Source organism: Apus apus, chromosome 10 (assembly GCF_020740795.1).
Source record: "Apus apus isolate bApuApu2 chromosome 10, bApuApu2.pri.cur, whole genome shotgun sequence".
NCBI lineage: Eukaryota > Metazoa > Chordata > Aves > Apodiformes > Apodidae > Apus > Apus apus.
Genome location: NC_067291.1, coordinates 10,632,165 through 10,646,604, shown reverse-complemented (window position 1 = coordinate 10,646,604; position 14,440 = coordinate 10,632,165). Strand labels below are relative to the sequence as shown.

The following is a 14,440-nucleotide window of genomic DNA, read 5'->3' as shown; positions in this document are numbered from 1 at the left end:
TAAAGACTTGTAAGAAAGCTGGTGAGAAACTTTTTAGTAGGGTCTGTAGCAACAGAACAAGGGGTAATGGTTTGAAATTAAAAGGGGGCAGATTTAGACTAGATCTAAGGAATAAATTTTTTTACAGTGGGGGTGATGAAACACTGGAACAGGTTTCCCAGGGAGGTGGTGGATGCCCCATCTCTGGAAACATTCAAGATCAGATTGGATGGGGCCCTGAGCAACCTGTTCTAGTTGAAGATGTGCCTGCTCATTGCAGGGGGGTGGACTAGATGATCTTTAAATGTCCCTTCCAACCCAAACTTTTCTATGATTCTAGGATCTGTCCTTCTCCACTAAGATTTTAAAAGTTTTTGGATTGCTTTTACACATGTATCCAGTATAGATTTATTTCTGCATAAAAAATATTTCATAGCATCAATTGAGTTGGAAAATTAATTAGACGACCTAATTGATTGTGCATGAGTTCCTCTGTGGAATGTGTTCTGCTGCTGTTGCACTCACCCAGCACAGAAAATCTCAGGAGCTAATGCCTCTGGTTGTTTACTAGAAACTGACAATTAATTGAACATTTAAAAAAAATCCCAAACTTGAAGGGTCTTAACACAAAAAAACCGCCACATTACATGAAAGATCTTTTTACTACGGTAATGCCATGAGGTCTGAACTCAGTTTGAAACTCCCTTTATCGTTCGCAAAACACACAAGTCTGTGTCCTGAAGGCTGTGTAGTCTGAAGAGGAAAAAAAAAAAAACCAACAGCATCCAGAAGTATTGGCAGACCCATGTTACATGTGGGGAGCTAATATACAGTGAGATTAAGTCACTTGTGTAAAGGCGTGCAGGGAGTCTGAAACTGAACCCAGGTCATCTCAGTCCCAGCCAAGTGTCTCAACCACAAGACTCTCCCTCCTCTTTAGTATGTCAGTGTAGAAAGTAGGCCAAAAAGCAGTTTCCATCCTTTTATACACAGCAATTTGCAAGGCTGTGAAGTATTATGTATTAGACAGGCATCTGGATCAGCAGCAGTTTCTGTGGATACTTTTATCTGTAAACAGAAGCAAAGCCTGTAAGAGCTTTGTAAATTTTACATAAATTATTGTTTTTTCTAGAAATAGTATGGTTTGTTCTATAAATACAATACTTAATTACAAGGAATTTTCATTATTTTTAAGAATGAAAAATGCATTTAAAGAACTTCTGTGGCTCTCTAATTTCCATAGGTTTTATGTTCTGGTACTAATACATCATGATGCCTCAGCAGTCATGCATAGCTATGCCAGGCTATGTAGCGTGTTACACCATGTGGTGTAAACTGAGAAAGGGAGGCTGGGGTCGTGTGCCAGGCCAGCCCACCCTGTTACTCAAAGCTTAAATACTCCTGTGCTTGCAATTTGCTGACCTACATCTGAGTCGTTCCTATTATGTTGAGTATTTACTTGTCTTTTGGAGGATCACTGTATACCCAGAGTGTAACAAAACTTCTGTTTTAATCTTTTTTACCCCAAATGGAAGAGAAAAAGAAAGTGCACGTATGTGCAGATATATATACATGTATACTCATCATCCTTCAACTGGGATCTCCTGTTTTTATATGAAATCAATATTGCTGTATTGATGTATACAGAGAACAGGCCAGAGATGTTTGCTCCCCTCAGTGCCCTGGTTAGCTAGTCAGAGACCCCTGGCTCATTACTGAACCCCTGATTCCTTTCTCCCACATTCCCCAAATAAAAATTACTTCTCTGGTTCTCACTAGTGTATATTCTGGACCACCACTTTTTATAAACTTCAGTAATTGAAACCATTAATTCCAGATATTCTGTGCATATGCACAGATAAATTTCAGTGGTTGTCATGGCAAAACACAAAAAACTCAGTGATGAGGACCACTGAATTTATGCTACATGGAGCTGGAGAAACCTTGTGTTTCAACCCAGAATCTCTAAGTAATTAGAAGTCGTCCCAAACTGTATGGTGATCAGTGTAAGGGACTGATCAGTACAAACCCATGTGGGTGAGTGCATACACAAATTACAGGAAACAGGATTTGCCCATGGAATTATCATTCTTTTAACAAAGGCAGTGAGTCTAAACCTTTACTTTTAATCAGGACCTGGACTTCATGCTGTATATCTGTGTCTGGGCATCTGGAAAACCAACAGGTCCTATCTACTAGGGAGGAAACAGAAATCCGTTAGGATTTCAGTCTTGGAGCTTGAATGGTCATGTTCAAGGTAGTCAGGCTGGTGGCTGTTTCCCAAATTTTAATTGTTTGCCTCATCTGTGGAGGTAAATGAAATCTTGGGACCTGACATTACCATCAAGAAGTAGAAGAGATGCCAGTTTCCAGTGTTGAGGTAAAGATCTGCAGTATCTGTCACACTAAAATAATGCGTCCAGAGCATATGTGGTGAAAAAGGAAAGGCCAAAGGCATCCGCACAGATACTATTAAAAAGTTAAGAAATGTTAAGCAATAGGCTAAGAATATGGAGTTGTTTGCACTTGGAGTAAAAGCACAAAAAGTTTCCTATGTTTGCCTAGAGTATTCCTGGTAATTGGATGTCTTTTAGAAAGACATCTAATTGTAATAGTTCTCAATATCTTAAGGTAAAAAGTAAAACAAAATATGCTCTTCTTTACATTGCTAACAGGAGAATAAGTAAAGACCTTTCAATTTTCTTGTCTGTGTCGTGCAACCAGGGGAACTTTACCTGAAGTTTGATAATACTCTCTGGATTCATATTTTTCTTTTTCCTGTTTTACAATACTTAATTGTACTTGGTTCTGTACTCTCACTGCTCGGGAAACTCAAGCCTTTGATATCGTTTTAACAAAGAGTATTCAATAGTTTCTATAATCCTTAGATTAAAGATGTGATGGATGCAGAAAGTCCTCATTCACTTGAGGCCAGTCATTCATTGACTTTGGGGGACTCTTTCAATCAAATAGTCAATGAAGACAGGGGTGAATATAGACCTTAAAGAAATAACATGAATTTACTTTGTATATGAAGGACAGATATATCTGATGTTCATTGTTTCTTTCTGATAAATATAGACGTCTAGAAGCTCTGTGAGTATCTGAGATTTTCTGAAGATCATCCACAGTTAGGAACAGAGCAATTTAATGCTTTAGTAAATGTTACAGAAATCGTTAAAAGAAGGGGGAACCCTAGGCTTGCTGAAAACTTGTAAAATCCAAAGAAGGCTGGAAGAGTAATAGCTGAGAGGTAGAGTCCATAGTAGTATCTCCAGAACTGTACAAAAAATTAAGAATAATGAGACATATCAATGTTAGCATCTCATGCTGTAAATTGGTGCCTATAATACATATATTTAATAAAACTATAATTAGTTGAAAACACTTGTGAGTCAAGGTTAGATAATTTGCCTTCTTGGAAAGGAATGTTTCCTACTTCTAGCAATAGGGATTGAATAAATGTGATAATTCCAGAATTATGGCATGTATTCTATAACATTTCAACAGAGATACCATCAGACTTATTCAGAGTTAAGTAGTGCATGTTATTACTGTGTTTATTTTTGGATGACAGTCTTAATGCAAATCCCATATATGTAGTTATGCAAAATGAGCCAGATTCTGGTCACGATTACACTGGTGTACACACAGACCGATGCCACAGTTTCATTGAGGAAGGGAATCTGTTCCTGTAACACAGAGGGTTGCATGGTATTTCATTAAAGTGGTTAATGTGTTTCACCATAGAGTTAGAGGTGAGGTATTAGTGTCTGAAGCAATTTTTGTACATAATAGACTTAAATTTGTAACACTTCCTGAGAATTTTTGGTGGGTTATTGTACGGTCACAAAATTAAGTAATTGTTAAAATATTTCTGTGAACATCAAAATACTGTATGTTGTCTTTGTTTTCAGAATTTTTTTGTGTCTTTTTACCTGTCCATTTACAACATAGAGAAGGTTTTGTTACAACCTTGCTCGAAAAGAACAGTATTAGATATTAGTAGTAGTAAAAAAAAAACAAAACAAAAAACCAAACCAGTATTCACATTATAACAAATCTGTCATCACTAAAACCTTATCAGTAAAAATACACGTATATGAGAAGTATTGAGAATACAAAAACCTGAGCAAGTGCAGGGCTGAAGAAATTTGGCCAGGGAACTGTCTGCTGTGTGGAGAAGAGTCTTAACAGGAATACATTCTGTCTGCCCCTTGAGTTTGTTAGGTAGAAGTTTTCTGCAGCTATAATGTCTCAGGATTGCTGGTCTTTTTGGGTTATGGCAAAGATGGAACTTGCTTAGGACAAGCCAAATGATTCCTGACAGCTGTTACAAAGCAGTAAGAAGAAATTGTTGATTGGTCTAATTACCTTGTTAAAGAGCTGCCAGTACTTTAGAAGTTCTGCATTCTGTTAGGACCACAGAAGTTATTTGTTCATGTGTCATTATGATAATACATACTTGCCAACACCCAAAACATCATGATTACATTTACTGCCTTCCCTTTAAGTGATCCACACTGAAATTGAGTCGACTTCTCAGCATTCCTGCTGTATGTTTACTCATTGTATTTCACTTAGCTTGAGCAGTGAAATTGGCTCCCTTCCTCCTCTCACCCCCCTTTTTATGTATAACCCAGTTTCAGTTCTGGACTGAGCTTCATTCCAGTGCTCTGCAATTTTATTCTGTTTCATGACACTGCAGAGGAACATTTATATTTTAGAAAAAAAAAAAACAAGGTTATTTCTAATGTATTGTACCACTCCCTGTCCTTTTAAAATGTGATTACTTTCTCTTTAAATCCTGTATGTTGCATTGCCTGAAAGCAATTTCCCTTTCTTTGGATGTTGGTCTATTTAATACACTGTAAGTCATTAGAATCTATTTTTCTTACACAGTTTGCATTACTTTTGGATAGCCTGTTATTTTATACTCAGTGTCTTCTGGAGCCAAAGGAGGAAAAGAAACATACAGAGCTCTTGTACTAGTTTTTTTCCCTGCTATTTAATAGTTAATACTTTGTGGTATGTTAAGAGAGTTTCTATAACGTGGCACTTCTTAAAATAATAAACTTCAGCCAACATGTTCTTTTTAAGTGAAACTTCCAGAGTTCTTCAGTTGAATCTGTTCTCCTTAATAATAATCTGGTCTTGACAATAAATGTGTCACCAAAGTTGCTTTTTTTGCAAAAAAAGAGAGATGGAAATCAGCTCAGAATTTTATTTCATTGTTGCTAGCCTGTGAAAGAAATTGGAAAAATTAAAATCTGCAAAGAAATGTTCCATTGTCGCTTATACAGCAAAGTAGGGTGGGTTAGAATTTGTCAGGTAACTGATTATTCAGAAATGAGAAGTTACTCTGCATTTAGCTGCATTGCTTACTGTTTTCTTCATCATGGAAAAGAATAAAATGTGGTAACAATTTTCTGTATTTGGACTGCTGCCGCACATAATTGGGAACAACAGAGCTAAAGCCTTGATTTTGGTGAAATGCTTAGTCTGTGTGTTGGATTAAAATGTGTGCAACAAATCACTCCAGTTCTATAATAATTTTTTTGAACATTACTTTTTTAATTTTATTACTGTAATGTTATTACTTTTTAGTTACAGACTTCGAGAACTGGGTCAGTTGCGAGAACAAAATTGGCATGAGAATAGTTGTATATTTGTTCTTGAAAATGGATTGCCAAAGTACTTCTGAAAATGGTCAGCCTGAATTGTTCTGTACATCAAATGCAACTGATGATGTTAGTCTCGCATGGTTAGCAAGCTGTTATTTAAAACTCCTGTTCTTTAACCAGTATCCTGGGAAGACTAGGTAGTATTTGCTAGATAGACACATTAAACACATCATCTGTGCAGAAATGGATTGTTAAGCAACTTACAGAATGGAAAATAAATTTAAGCTGAAGTGTGCCAGCCAGTCAATATATGAGAACAATTTGCAACAAGCGAAGGAGAGGAAGACATGCAGAAATGGGGTCATCAGAAGCCTGAATTAGAGGATAATATTCCTAGGACTGGAATATATGAGGCAGCAACTAACTTTTGTGTCTGGCTAATACAGCATAAAGACTTATGACACCAGTGGAAGTTATTTATTGCGAGTGTTAGATATGCTTCCATGGTTGTTTTTTACTCTTGTTAAAATAACAAGAGGCAACTTGGAGCTGCGATCTGTCCAGAGCACAGCTGTGGTATTTTGAGACATTTCTGCTGCCACATTTATACCCCTGCCAGAAACAGTGTCTGGATGGTAGCACTGTGAGTCCCCAGGTCTAGTCGCATCTTAGCATGAGCCAGTGTTAAATCTCAGCAGTTGGATCTCTGTGCTGCACTGTGTGCTGAAGCAGCTGGAAAAGGATCTTGTTAATATCTGAATCTCTCTCTGGCACTGGAAAGGAGCAGACAGAAGTGGCATGGTGATAATTTCATCACATACCACAGCTGAACCTACCAAACCTCATTGGTAAGAAGTGTTAGACATGTTAGGAAATAAGTTTTAAAGTATTCACAAAGTTTTATTTTCTTTCCTTCTGAACACCCTCTGATATCTTTGCCATGTACTTTCCAATGATGACACATTGGGATCTGACTGGGGTGAGTAATGGTGTCTGGCTGGGGGAGGAGAGGACAGGGAGTGCTTAACGGTGAGTAATTATTTAAGGAAATGGCCCGTGTGGAAAAGAGAGTGTTGTGATTGGATGCATTTGTCAACTAGCATTTCAGTGTCACCTGTGGACAGAGAATTATTGTGTCTGACTTTTTACAAGGTTGGAAGTCAGTGCATTGAGCTAACATGGGAATGCTGTGTTGTGTGTCTGGTCTTGATTCAGTCTGTGAAGTGAGATGTGTGACATGTGACCTATTAGGAAACATGGAAATAAATAATTGTTATCCTATGGGTTCCTAGCATGGTCATTCACTTTTCTGACCAGCCCTTAAGAGCCACAAAATCTTGTATGCAAAACCTGATTTCATTATAGCCTCCAAGAAACTGAAAGGGACACTTTGCAAGTGAAAATAGAGTTATGAGTGCATTGCCCTTCTCTCTTTCTCTGGTACAGTGGCACACACAGGTCTATGTGTGTAAAGCATTCTGTTTGTTCTTCCTGTCCTTGTCAGGAGATTTTAGTGTGTCTGGAAATACCTACAATCACTTTAAAGGACATCTGGAAATTGAGCCTGGAATGCTAAAACTCTGTCTTCTGTAACTTTGTGCAGTGGTGCTGCTTACTGCTACAGCCAGCTTGGTTGTGCTGTGCTTGTCTGTAGGTCTGAGACTCTCTGCAATTATTGGAATTTTACTGAAAAAGTTATCATTTCAGGCACAGAAGATCCTGCCTCCTGAAATGAGGCACATGGTATTTTTCTTCATAATCTTTAAATGAATTGCTAGCTTCTTTGAAGAGAGTAAAATGATTGAAGTGCAGTGAAACATACCATGATGGAAGCTGTATTTTTCCATATAGTTGTTTGTATAGTGAGAGGAGTCAAATGGTTTCCAGTCCTGTCAAGAAACATGGCTTTCTCAAAGAACTAAAATTTTAAGAGTTGGTGTTTCTTATCACATCCATGTTGCAATTGTCACTGTTCAGATTTTAGATGAGAATGTCTAATACAAGTTTCTTCTATTTCTGGTTTTTAAATTCAGGAAAACTGACAGGAGTTTTCTTTGTGCAAACACACCTGAGTCAGCTTAGGTAAATATGCACATACTTTTAGGATTCGTTTAAGATTCTTCATTCATGCCTCAGTGAAAGCTAATATTTTAAAACACTGTCTTTATCCCTGTTTCAAAAACGTAATTTACTTGATGTCATTCTTAGTGCTGACATTTCAGTTGATACATTCAAAATTCCCTTCTCCTCCATTAATTTTTCCCATATATAAGTGTCCAGCATCTGGGCATTTTTGGAAACTCCTTTGGAAATCCCATCATCTGTTTTTCCAATCCAAATCCTGTTTTTTCTAATCTAAAAGTTGTGTTTATGGCAAATTTTCCCCTGCTATAATAGAGATGTGATATCTTTCCTTATATATGCCATTCTTGAAACCTTCCAATTCCAGACCAGGTAAAGATGGAAGCTCAGTTTCTCATACTGTTCCTGCACCCAGTGGCGGAGTGTTGCATTTTAATTACTCAGTATTTTTTTTTCTCCTTGTTACTGCAAACTTACTACTTCTCTCACCTTTTAAAAGTTCTGTTTGTACTTTAATAATGCCATTGGAAAACAATTGCTTTTTCCCCCCCTCCCATTAGAAATACGCATTTTGGATGCTTGAGAAAAAAATAGTTGAAATTTGCCTGAAGTCATTATAGTCTGTTAAAATGTTTTAGCTACTTGAAACTCAGACCACCAACCTTTAAGCTAGTGTTATTCTGTGGCTGTGTGAGATTCCTTTCCAAAAGGGTGTTCTTGGGTACAAGTGGTTGCGATTGTCTTTTCTTCAGGCTGGCCAAGCCCTGGCACAGGCTGACAAATGCAGTGGGTCACACTTGAGCAGTGCTGAGTGGGCTTTGCAGAGATGAGACTGTATTTCTGCCTTGTACAGTCTCACTTCTAATGTTTCTGTTTTATCCCCAGCCAGTAAAAAAAATCCAAAACGGCCAATGCACCAAACAGCAGAAACAAAAATGCTGCTAGAAAGGAAAGTAACTTGTCATAAAGATCAGCTTTAAGGTACTTCACTTGCCTTAGAGCCCTTTCTGACCTTTCATTCGTTATTTGTATGATAATGGAACATTTCTTTGTTTTCCTTTTCCCCTGTACTGAAGAAAGGGAAAGTTGCCAGTTTGCATTGCTGAGGGTGGTTTCAGTTACACAGCAGTCTTGGCTGGATTGGGGGGGTTATGCAGAATTTAGCCTTGTGAAGTACTAACAGCTAGGAGGAATGCTTCCTACCCCAGGCAACGTTCTGCTCAGCCAGTGTGCAGCACAAGATACTACTGTGTGAGGTGTACATGCTGTGTGCTGAGAGCTGGGAAAACAGCACTCATTTGATCGTTACTCATTTTTTTATGGTGGCAAGAGATGATATTTCCCTGTTTTCGGTAATGAGATCTTGATAAGGTAAATGCTGGCTTGCCAGGGCCCCATCCTTGGATCTTTGCACCCATTCAGTTTCCATTTATTTTAACAGGGGTGGGAGATTCTGTCAACATCCCTAACAGGTGGTTATCAGTTAGCAAAAACAAGCTGTTAATTTGAAACATCGAGAACTCTTTGTAGGCAATTTATAAGGAATGAATCTTGGAGGAAAGTCTGACCAGAATTTCATCCTTATCCTTGTACTAGCATAATTGACTAAACTGGGTTCCATTAGTTTCAAAATTTTTTTAAATGGTATTTTTACATTTAAAACTATACTGTCTTTGAAAGCTAACAGAGGTTAACATGAACTGAGGGCTTAAGATACGTATCTGGTGTAGAAAGCCTTGCATTATCCTGGTGCTCTGAGTCTCTTTGGTGCTGTCCAGCATTACTTGGAACAATTATCATTATTTATTGCTGTGCTTGGCTTTGATCAAAGCCTGCCAGTACTACATATTTCAGCAACCTCTCTGATGCTTTTAGGAACATAAAGGATCTTTTGAGAAGATACTGAAGGTTATTTTATGACTGTGCCTGAAACATGAATGAGATTTAGATCAAAACTTAATTCTTTCCTGCAGACTTAATAAGCCAGATTCTTGCATGGTGTAAACCAGCCTCACTCTATTGCCCTCTTCCTCTTTTTGGCATTATATGAACTTAATGTAGTTTTACAGTTTCTGCCATCTTCTCAGTTGTCTGAGACTCTCTGTGGAATTGCTCCTTATCAAAATAGCTAGGAAGTATGTGAAGAAGCAGATAAAGTTGTTAGATATCCGTGACTAATGCCTTACTGAAGGCGTTACTTGCACGTGCCGAAATGTGCATTAGAAGTGACTTAAAACATCTGAATTATCACTTGCACATCTTTAAAAAAATTCTTTCACTAAAAGACTTTTAAGTCCCAATGTTCTTCAATTAAAATGAAATCAGCTCTGCAAAAAACCCCAAACAAACTGTAATAGCTTTTCTGGCTCAATTTTTCCCTTTTATTTTTTTCTTTTCAACTCCTGACTGATTACTTGGAAACTTTTGTTTGAGCTTTGCTCCTTGAAGTAGTTTGAATAATCACCAATGACACAAATGTGTAAGGAAACTTTGTTGTTACAAAGTAAAGATTTGTGTTTTAATTCCTGTTCCAAGTCAGTGTTCTGTAGCATGGACTCTAGAGTTTACTGCATCTTCTGAAATCAGCCTAATTAATAAAACCAAACAACTTTAAGGAACATGATGTAACTCAAGGAAATCTCTTTATATGTGATGCCTTTGTTTTGCCATCATATTACTGGAATCCCATTTCCTTCTTGTAGGCCTTCATCTTGTGACAAAAAATCTTACACTATCTATTAGGAATGCTTTAATTTTAGAGCTCTCTTATTAAGCATCTGTAGGAAAAAAAAAGTACTTGAAATGTGGATTTCAGTATGAACATCCAGATGATCTTTTTCTTACCTTTAGAATTTTCCATTAAGAGTGCAAAAGAAAATCTGACTTGTGAAAAGGTGAAAGATTGTATTTGAGAAAATAGAAGGAAAATTACTGAGCAGAAAACTGAGTATTAAGAACAAAATTTATGAAGGCAAATGATTAGGGGAAAATAAAGTCGATAATTCTCCATACTAAAGCACTATGAACTTGGATAATAACAAATAGGGGCTGAACTTGCTTGCTTTTGAGTGCAATTTGACTTCCTTGCTACTGAAACCTTGTTGAAAGATTTGCTTGATGATGAAGTGAACTTCATTGGATTCACTGTATTTCTAAGTCTCATTAGCCACTGCTAAGTCATTTATAGCTTTAAAGCAAACAATTGTAAATGCTGATCCATTCATATTCTACCATAAATACGAGATGGGTTATTCACTACTGTCTGACGCACTGTGACAGAGAACAAAATGCTCCTTTTTAAACCAACTCTATATAAACAGCATAGGGACAATCTACAATGAGGGATTTCATTCTGAGGAGGTACACTGGAGATTTCCTATTGCCAACAGAAAGCTCATGCTTCTAAAGAAGTTGTCATCTATTGTTTTAATATTGGGAGTTGTAATATTAAGAGTTTTGCATACAGTAGATAAGCTCTCTTAGACCTCACCTTGTTCAAGGATAAATAATTGATCTTGGAACTCAAATTTTTGGATCAAGACTTATTTGTATTTATTTGTGTATTGAAGGAATAAGATAGAGCGAGTAATACTTGGTTTTGCTCTACATGTGTCCAAAGCTGCATTTCTGCAATGAGAGATGAGAAAGAAGGCAATGTAAGTTTTGACAAAACCAAAACAAGCCCATCTTATGAGGAAAAAACAGTTACAGAAAAAGCAGAAAGCAGTTACAAAAATGCTTAAAAATGGGAAAAGAACTTGATAGAAGTCATAGTGTAGAAAATTAGTATGGGAGATGAAGGGACATAATGAGAAATACCAAGCAAAAAAAAGTCAAGGCAATGAAAAGAACTTAAGTAATAAAGGGTAAGAAGAGACGTTTCAGAGATTCTGACCAATTTTCTGATGAAGCTGACAGAATTGCCAGAGAAGAAGTGTTTGGTAAGTGTAGCTGGACTGTTTGGGTGGGGTAGGACTGAAATTTTATATTTGCAATCTGGTAGCACTTAAGGATGACATTAAATAGGAATAATTGCAGTTACATTATTTTTATACAGCTAGTCCATCTAACCTGCACCAGGGAGAATCAAAGCAGCTAACTAGAGGTTCTCATATTGTATGTGTGAATTCTTCATAAATCTGAAAATACAGGACAAATTTCCAGAGGCTAGAAGAAAATTACTGTTTTTCAAGTATTTTAAAAGAAAAAGAGATGGTCTGGGTGATTATCCGTCTGTTAAACAGGCAAAAGATAATACATATGTAATACATAGTTAATGAAGAGTAAATGCCATTTGGTGTCATTAAAGAAAATTTTATCAGAAATAGATCTTGCAGACTAACTTGGTATCTTTTCTGAGAAGATAATTTTTAATTGATGAAGATAATAGTAACAATATAGCATGATTATATAGCTTACAGGACTTCTGTAAGCTATTTTATTTATTGTATCAAAGACTAGCTTGGTTAATCAGCAGAATTATAGCACAAGGACACAGCATCCCTGGATTGAAATGAAAATCAGTTAAAAAATATTTTTCAAGGTGCACCTAGTGTGGGGAGATGGGGCAGATGGGTGAGGCATCTGTTCTTGCTTCTGCCCTATTTAACACTATTTATCAGTGGTTAAGGGTCAAACATTATTGTTAACAAAGTTTGGAAGTGGCATGAAAATTGGAGGAATTTATAATGTCATGACTATAAGGCAGTGTGGATTATTACTTTGTGACCTTGGCTGAGTCACCTGGTAACTATTTTAGTACAGAAAAACATCAGGTTTGTAATTTTCTGGCTATCCTTACAGGATGCTGGACTCTGTCCTGATGCACCATGACAGAAAAACATTTTAGGGTCACTTGTGAAGAATTAACTGGACTGTGCACCCCGGATGTATGGGAGACAGCAGGAGTTGGCAGTACCACTGTTTGGTTGTTGCCCTTGGAGAATGGAACAAAATAAAGCCTACTAGTATTTTATTAACATCTTAGCTTAATTCTGTCTGTTGGCTAAGTGGCCTGTTCTACCTTAAACAAATCAAAGCAGATGTGTTCCACATGCCCTTCATTCAGCTGTAGGCAGAATTTACCCACATATCTGGTACAGCACATGCCTGAATAACAGTGAAAACTGTCCTCAAAAAACTTCCTGCAGACTGTATTCTCTTCCCCTGAGACTCATTTGAGAACAACACTTGTGCAAATGAACACATCCTGACTCTTTTATCAGGTTTACTTCAATTAATGCACTCAATGCTTAAAACAAACTGATAAAAATATGTCCCAAAGAGTATTACTGGAGATTAAACCAAGCAGCAAAGGGGACCTACAGAATCTTACCTAATAATCCTGGTAAAATAGTCACAATGTATTTCTAGAACTGCTTATTTTCAGTGGACTCGAATGAGAAGAAAACTTGCGAAAAATCTGCTGCAGAATACTGCAAAGTAAGGTTGTTGGGCTGGCGGGCAATTGATGTGCAGAAGACTTGCCTAAATGTGGTGTTGTTTTGCTTTATTATGAGTTCTGTTGTGTATTTTTATTGCGATGCTGATGAGGTTTCCTGTCTTTGCCACAGATTACAGGACTGGCCCTTGCTTCACGTTGATAACCAACCAGATGTGCCAGGGGCAGCTCAGTGGAATCGTCTGTACAAAAACCCTTTGCTGTGCAACAGTTGGGAGAGCTTGGGGCCACCCCTGTGAGATGTGTCCTGCCCAGCCGCATCCCTGCCGCCGAGGCTTCATTCCAAACATTCGAACCGGGGCCTGTCAAGGTAAATCAGCAGCAAAGCTTCCCTAAAAGCTGCTGAAATTGTTAATGGATTAATCTTAATTGAGTTACATTGCTGTGAATAACCTGTCCTAAGCCATTCTCAGCTATATGTGTGAGGAATGGAAAAACATTGTCAGATGCATTACTTCATGATTCAGTGAGTGCCTGATGTTCAAGTGAGTACATTAGTAACTTAGGTCATGTGAGAGCAGCCAGCATCTTAATGAGTTTCTCACTGCCAGCAGCCCTTGCCCTGGGTTTGGAAATGGTGTTTTTCTGTGTGTACCCCTTGATCGTTCCATGGAAGAGTTGATTGTGTTTCAAAAAGCACTCAAAACATGAAAAATCAACCTGTGGTAATACTGTTCCGTTTATCTGGTGTGGGATTTGTTTTTTAGCTAAAATTTCTAGATTTTGGTTTTGTCTTGGGTGTCTCATCTCTCAAGCTACACTGCTTTGACCTGGAGAAAAGTGCATGTTGTGCCATTTGAAATGCCCCATTATGTATAATTTTATACAGTCTTCAGAATGCATTTGCATTTGTTTCAAATTGTAAAATCCATCCAGATGTTGCTTACTTCTTTCAGAACATGCCTTACCATAGAAAGTCCTTACAGCTTTTGGCTTTTATTCTAATAGTTCCAGCTGTATAAATTCTTTTATTGTCTGGATGTCTGGCAGGAAACAGGAGAAAGTTAACAGGGGCAGCTATGTATTAAACTGATGTGGATTATACATTCCCAGGACCATATCTTTAAGGCTAGTTTATTTCAATCTGTCTAACATTTTCTAATAAGTTACAGTATTTTTTTAAATAGGCAAGATAAAGATTATAAATCTATGAGTAATTTTATTTAATAATGAAATTCCTGTGAAGGACATCAAGGCATTCTATTACATTAAAAATGTAGATATCCTCTCTCACAGGCCAAGACCTAGCTGGTGCCTGCAGACAGGCACACTGAACTTCAAGATGGGCATGTTT

The 14,440-nt window shown here is 37.4% G+C and overlaps 1 protein-coding gene across 2 annotated transcripts in view; it reads left to right on the top strand.

The window, feature by feature from the left end:
• The window catches only part of FBN1 (fibrillin 1), a 151,689-nt gene that overhangs the window by 40,115 nt on the left and 97,134 nt on the right, over positions 1 to 14,440 (top strand). For both annotated transcript variants that reach the window (XM_051628289.1, XM_051628288.1), the window contains exon 6: positions 13,259 to 13,456. In XM_051628289.1, coding sequence (XP_051484249.1) covers positions 13,259 to 13,456 — 198 coding nt within the window. The remainder of the gene's footprint in view (positions 1 to 13,258; positions 13,457 to 14,440) is intronic.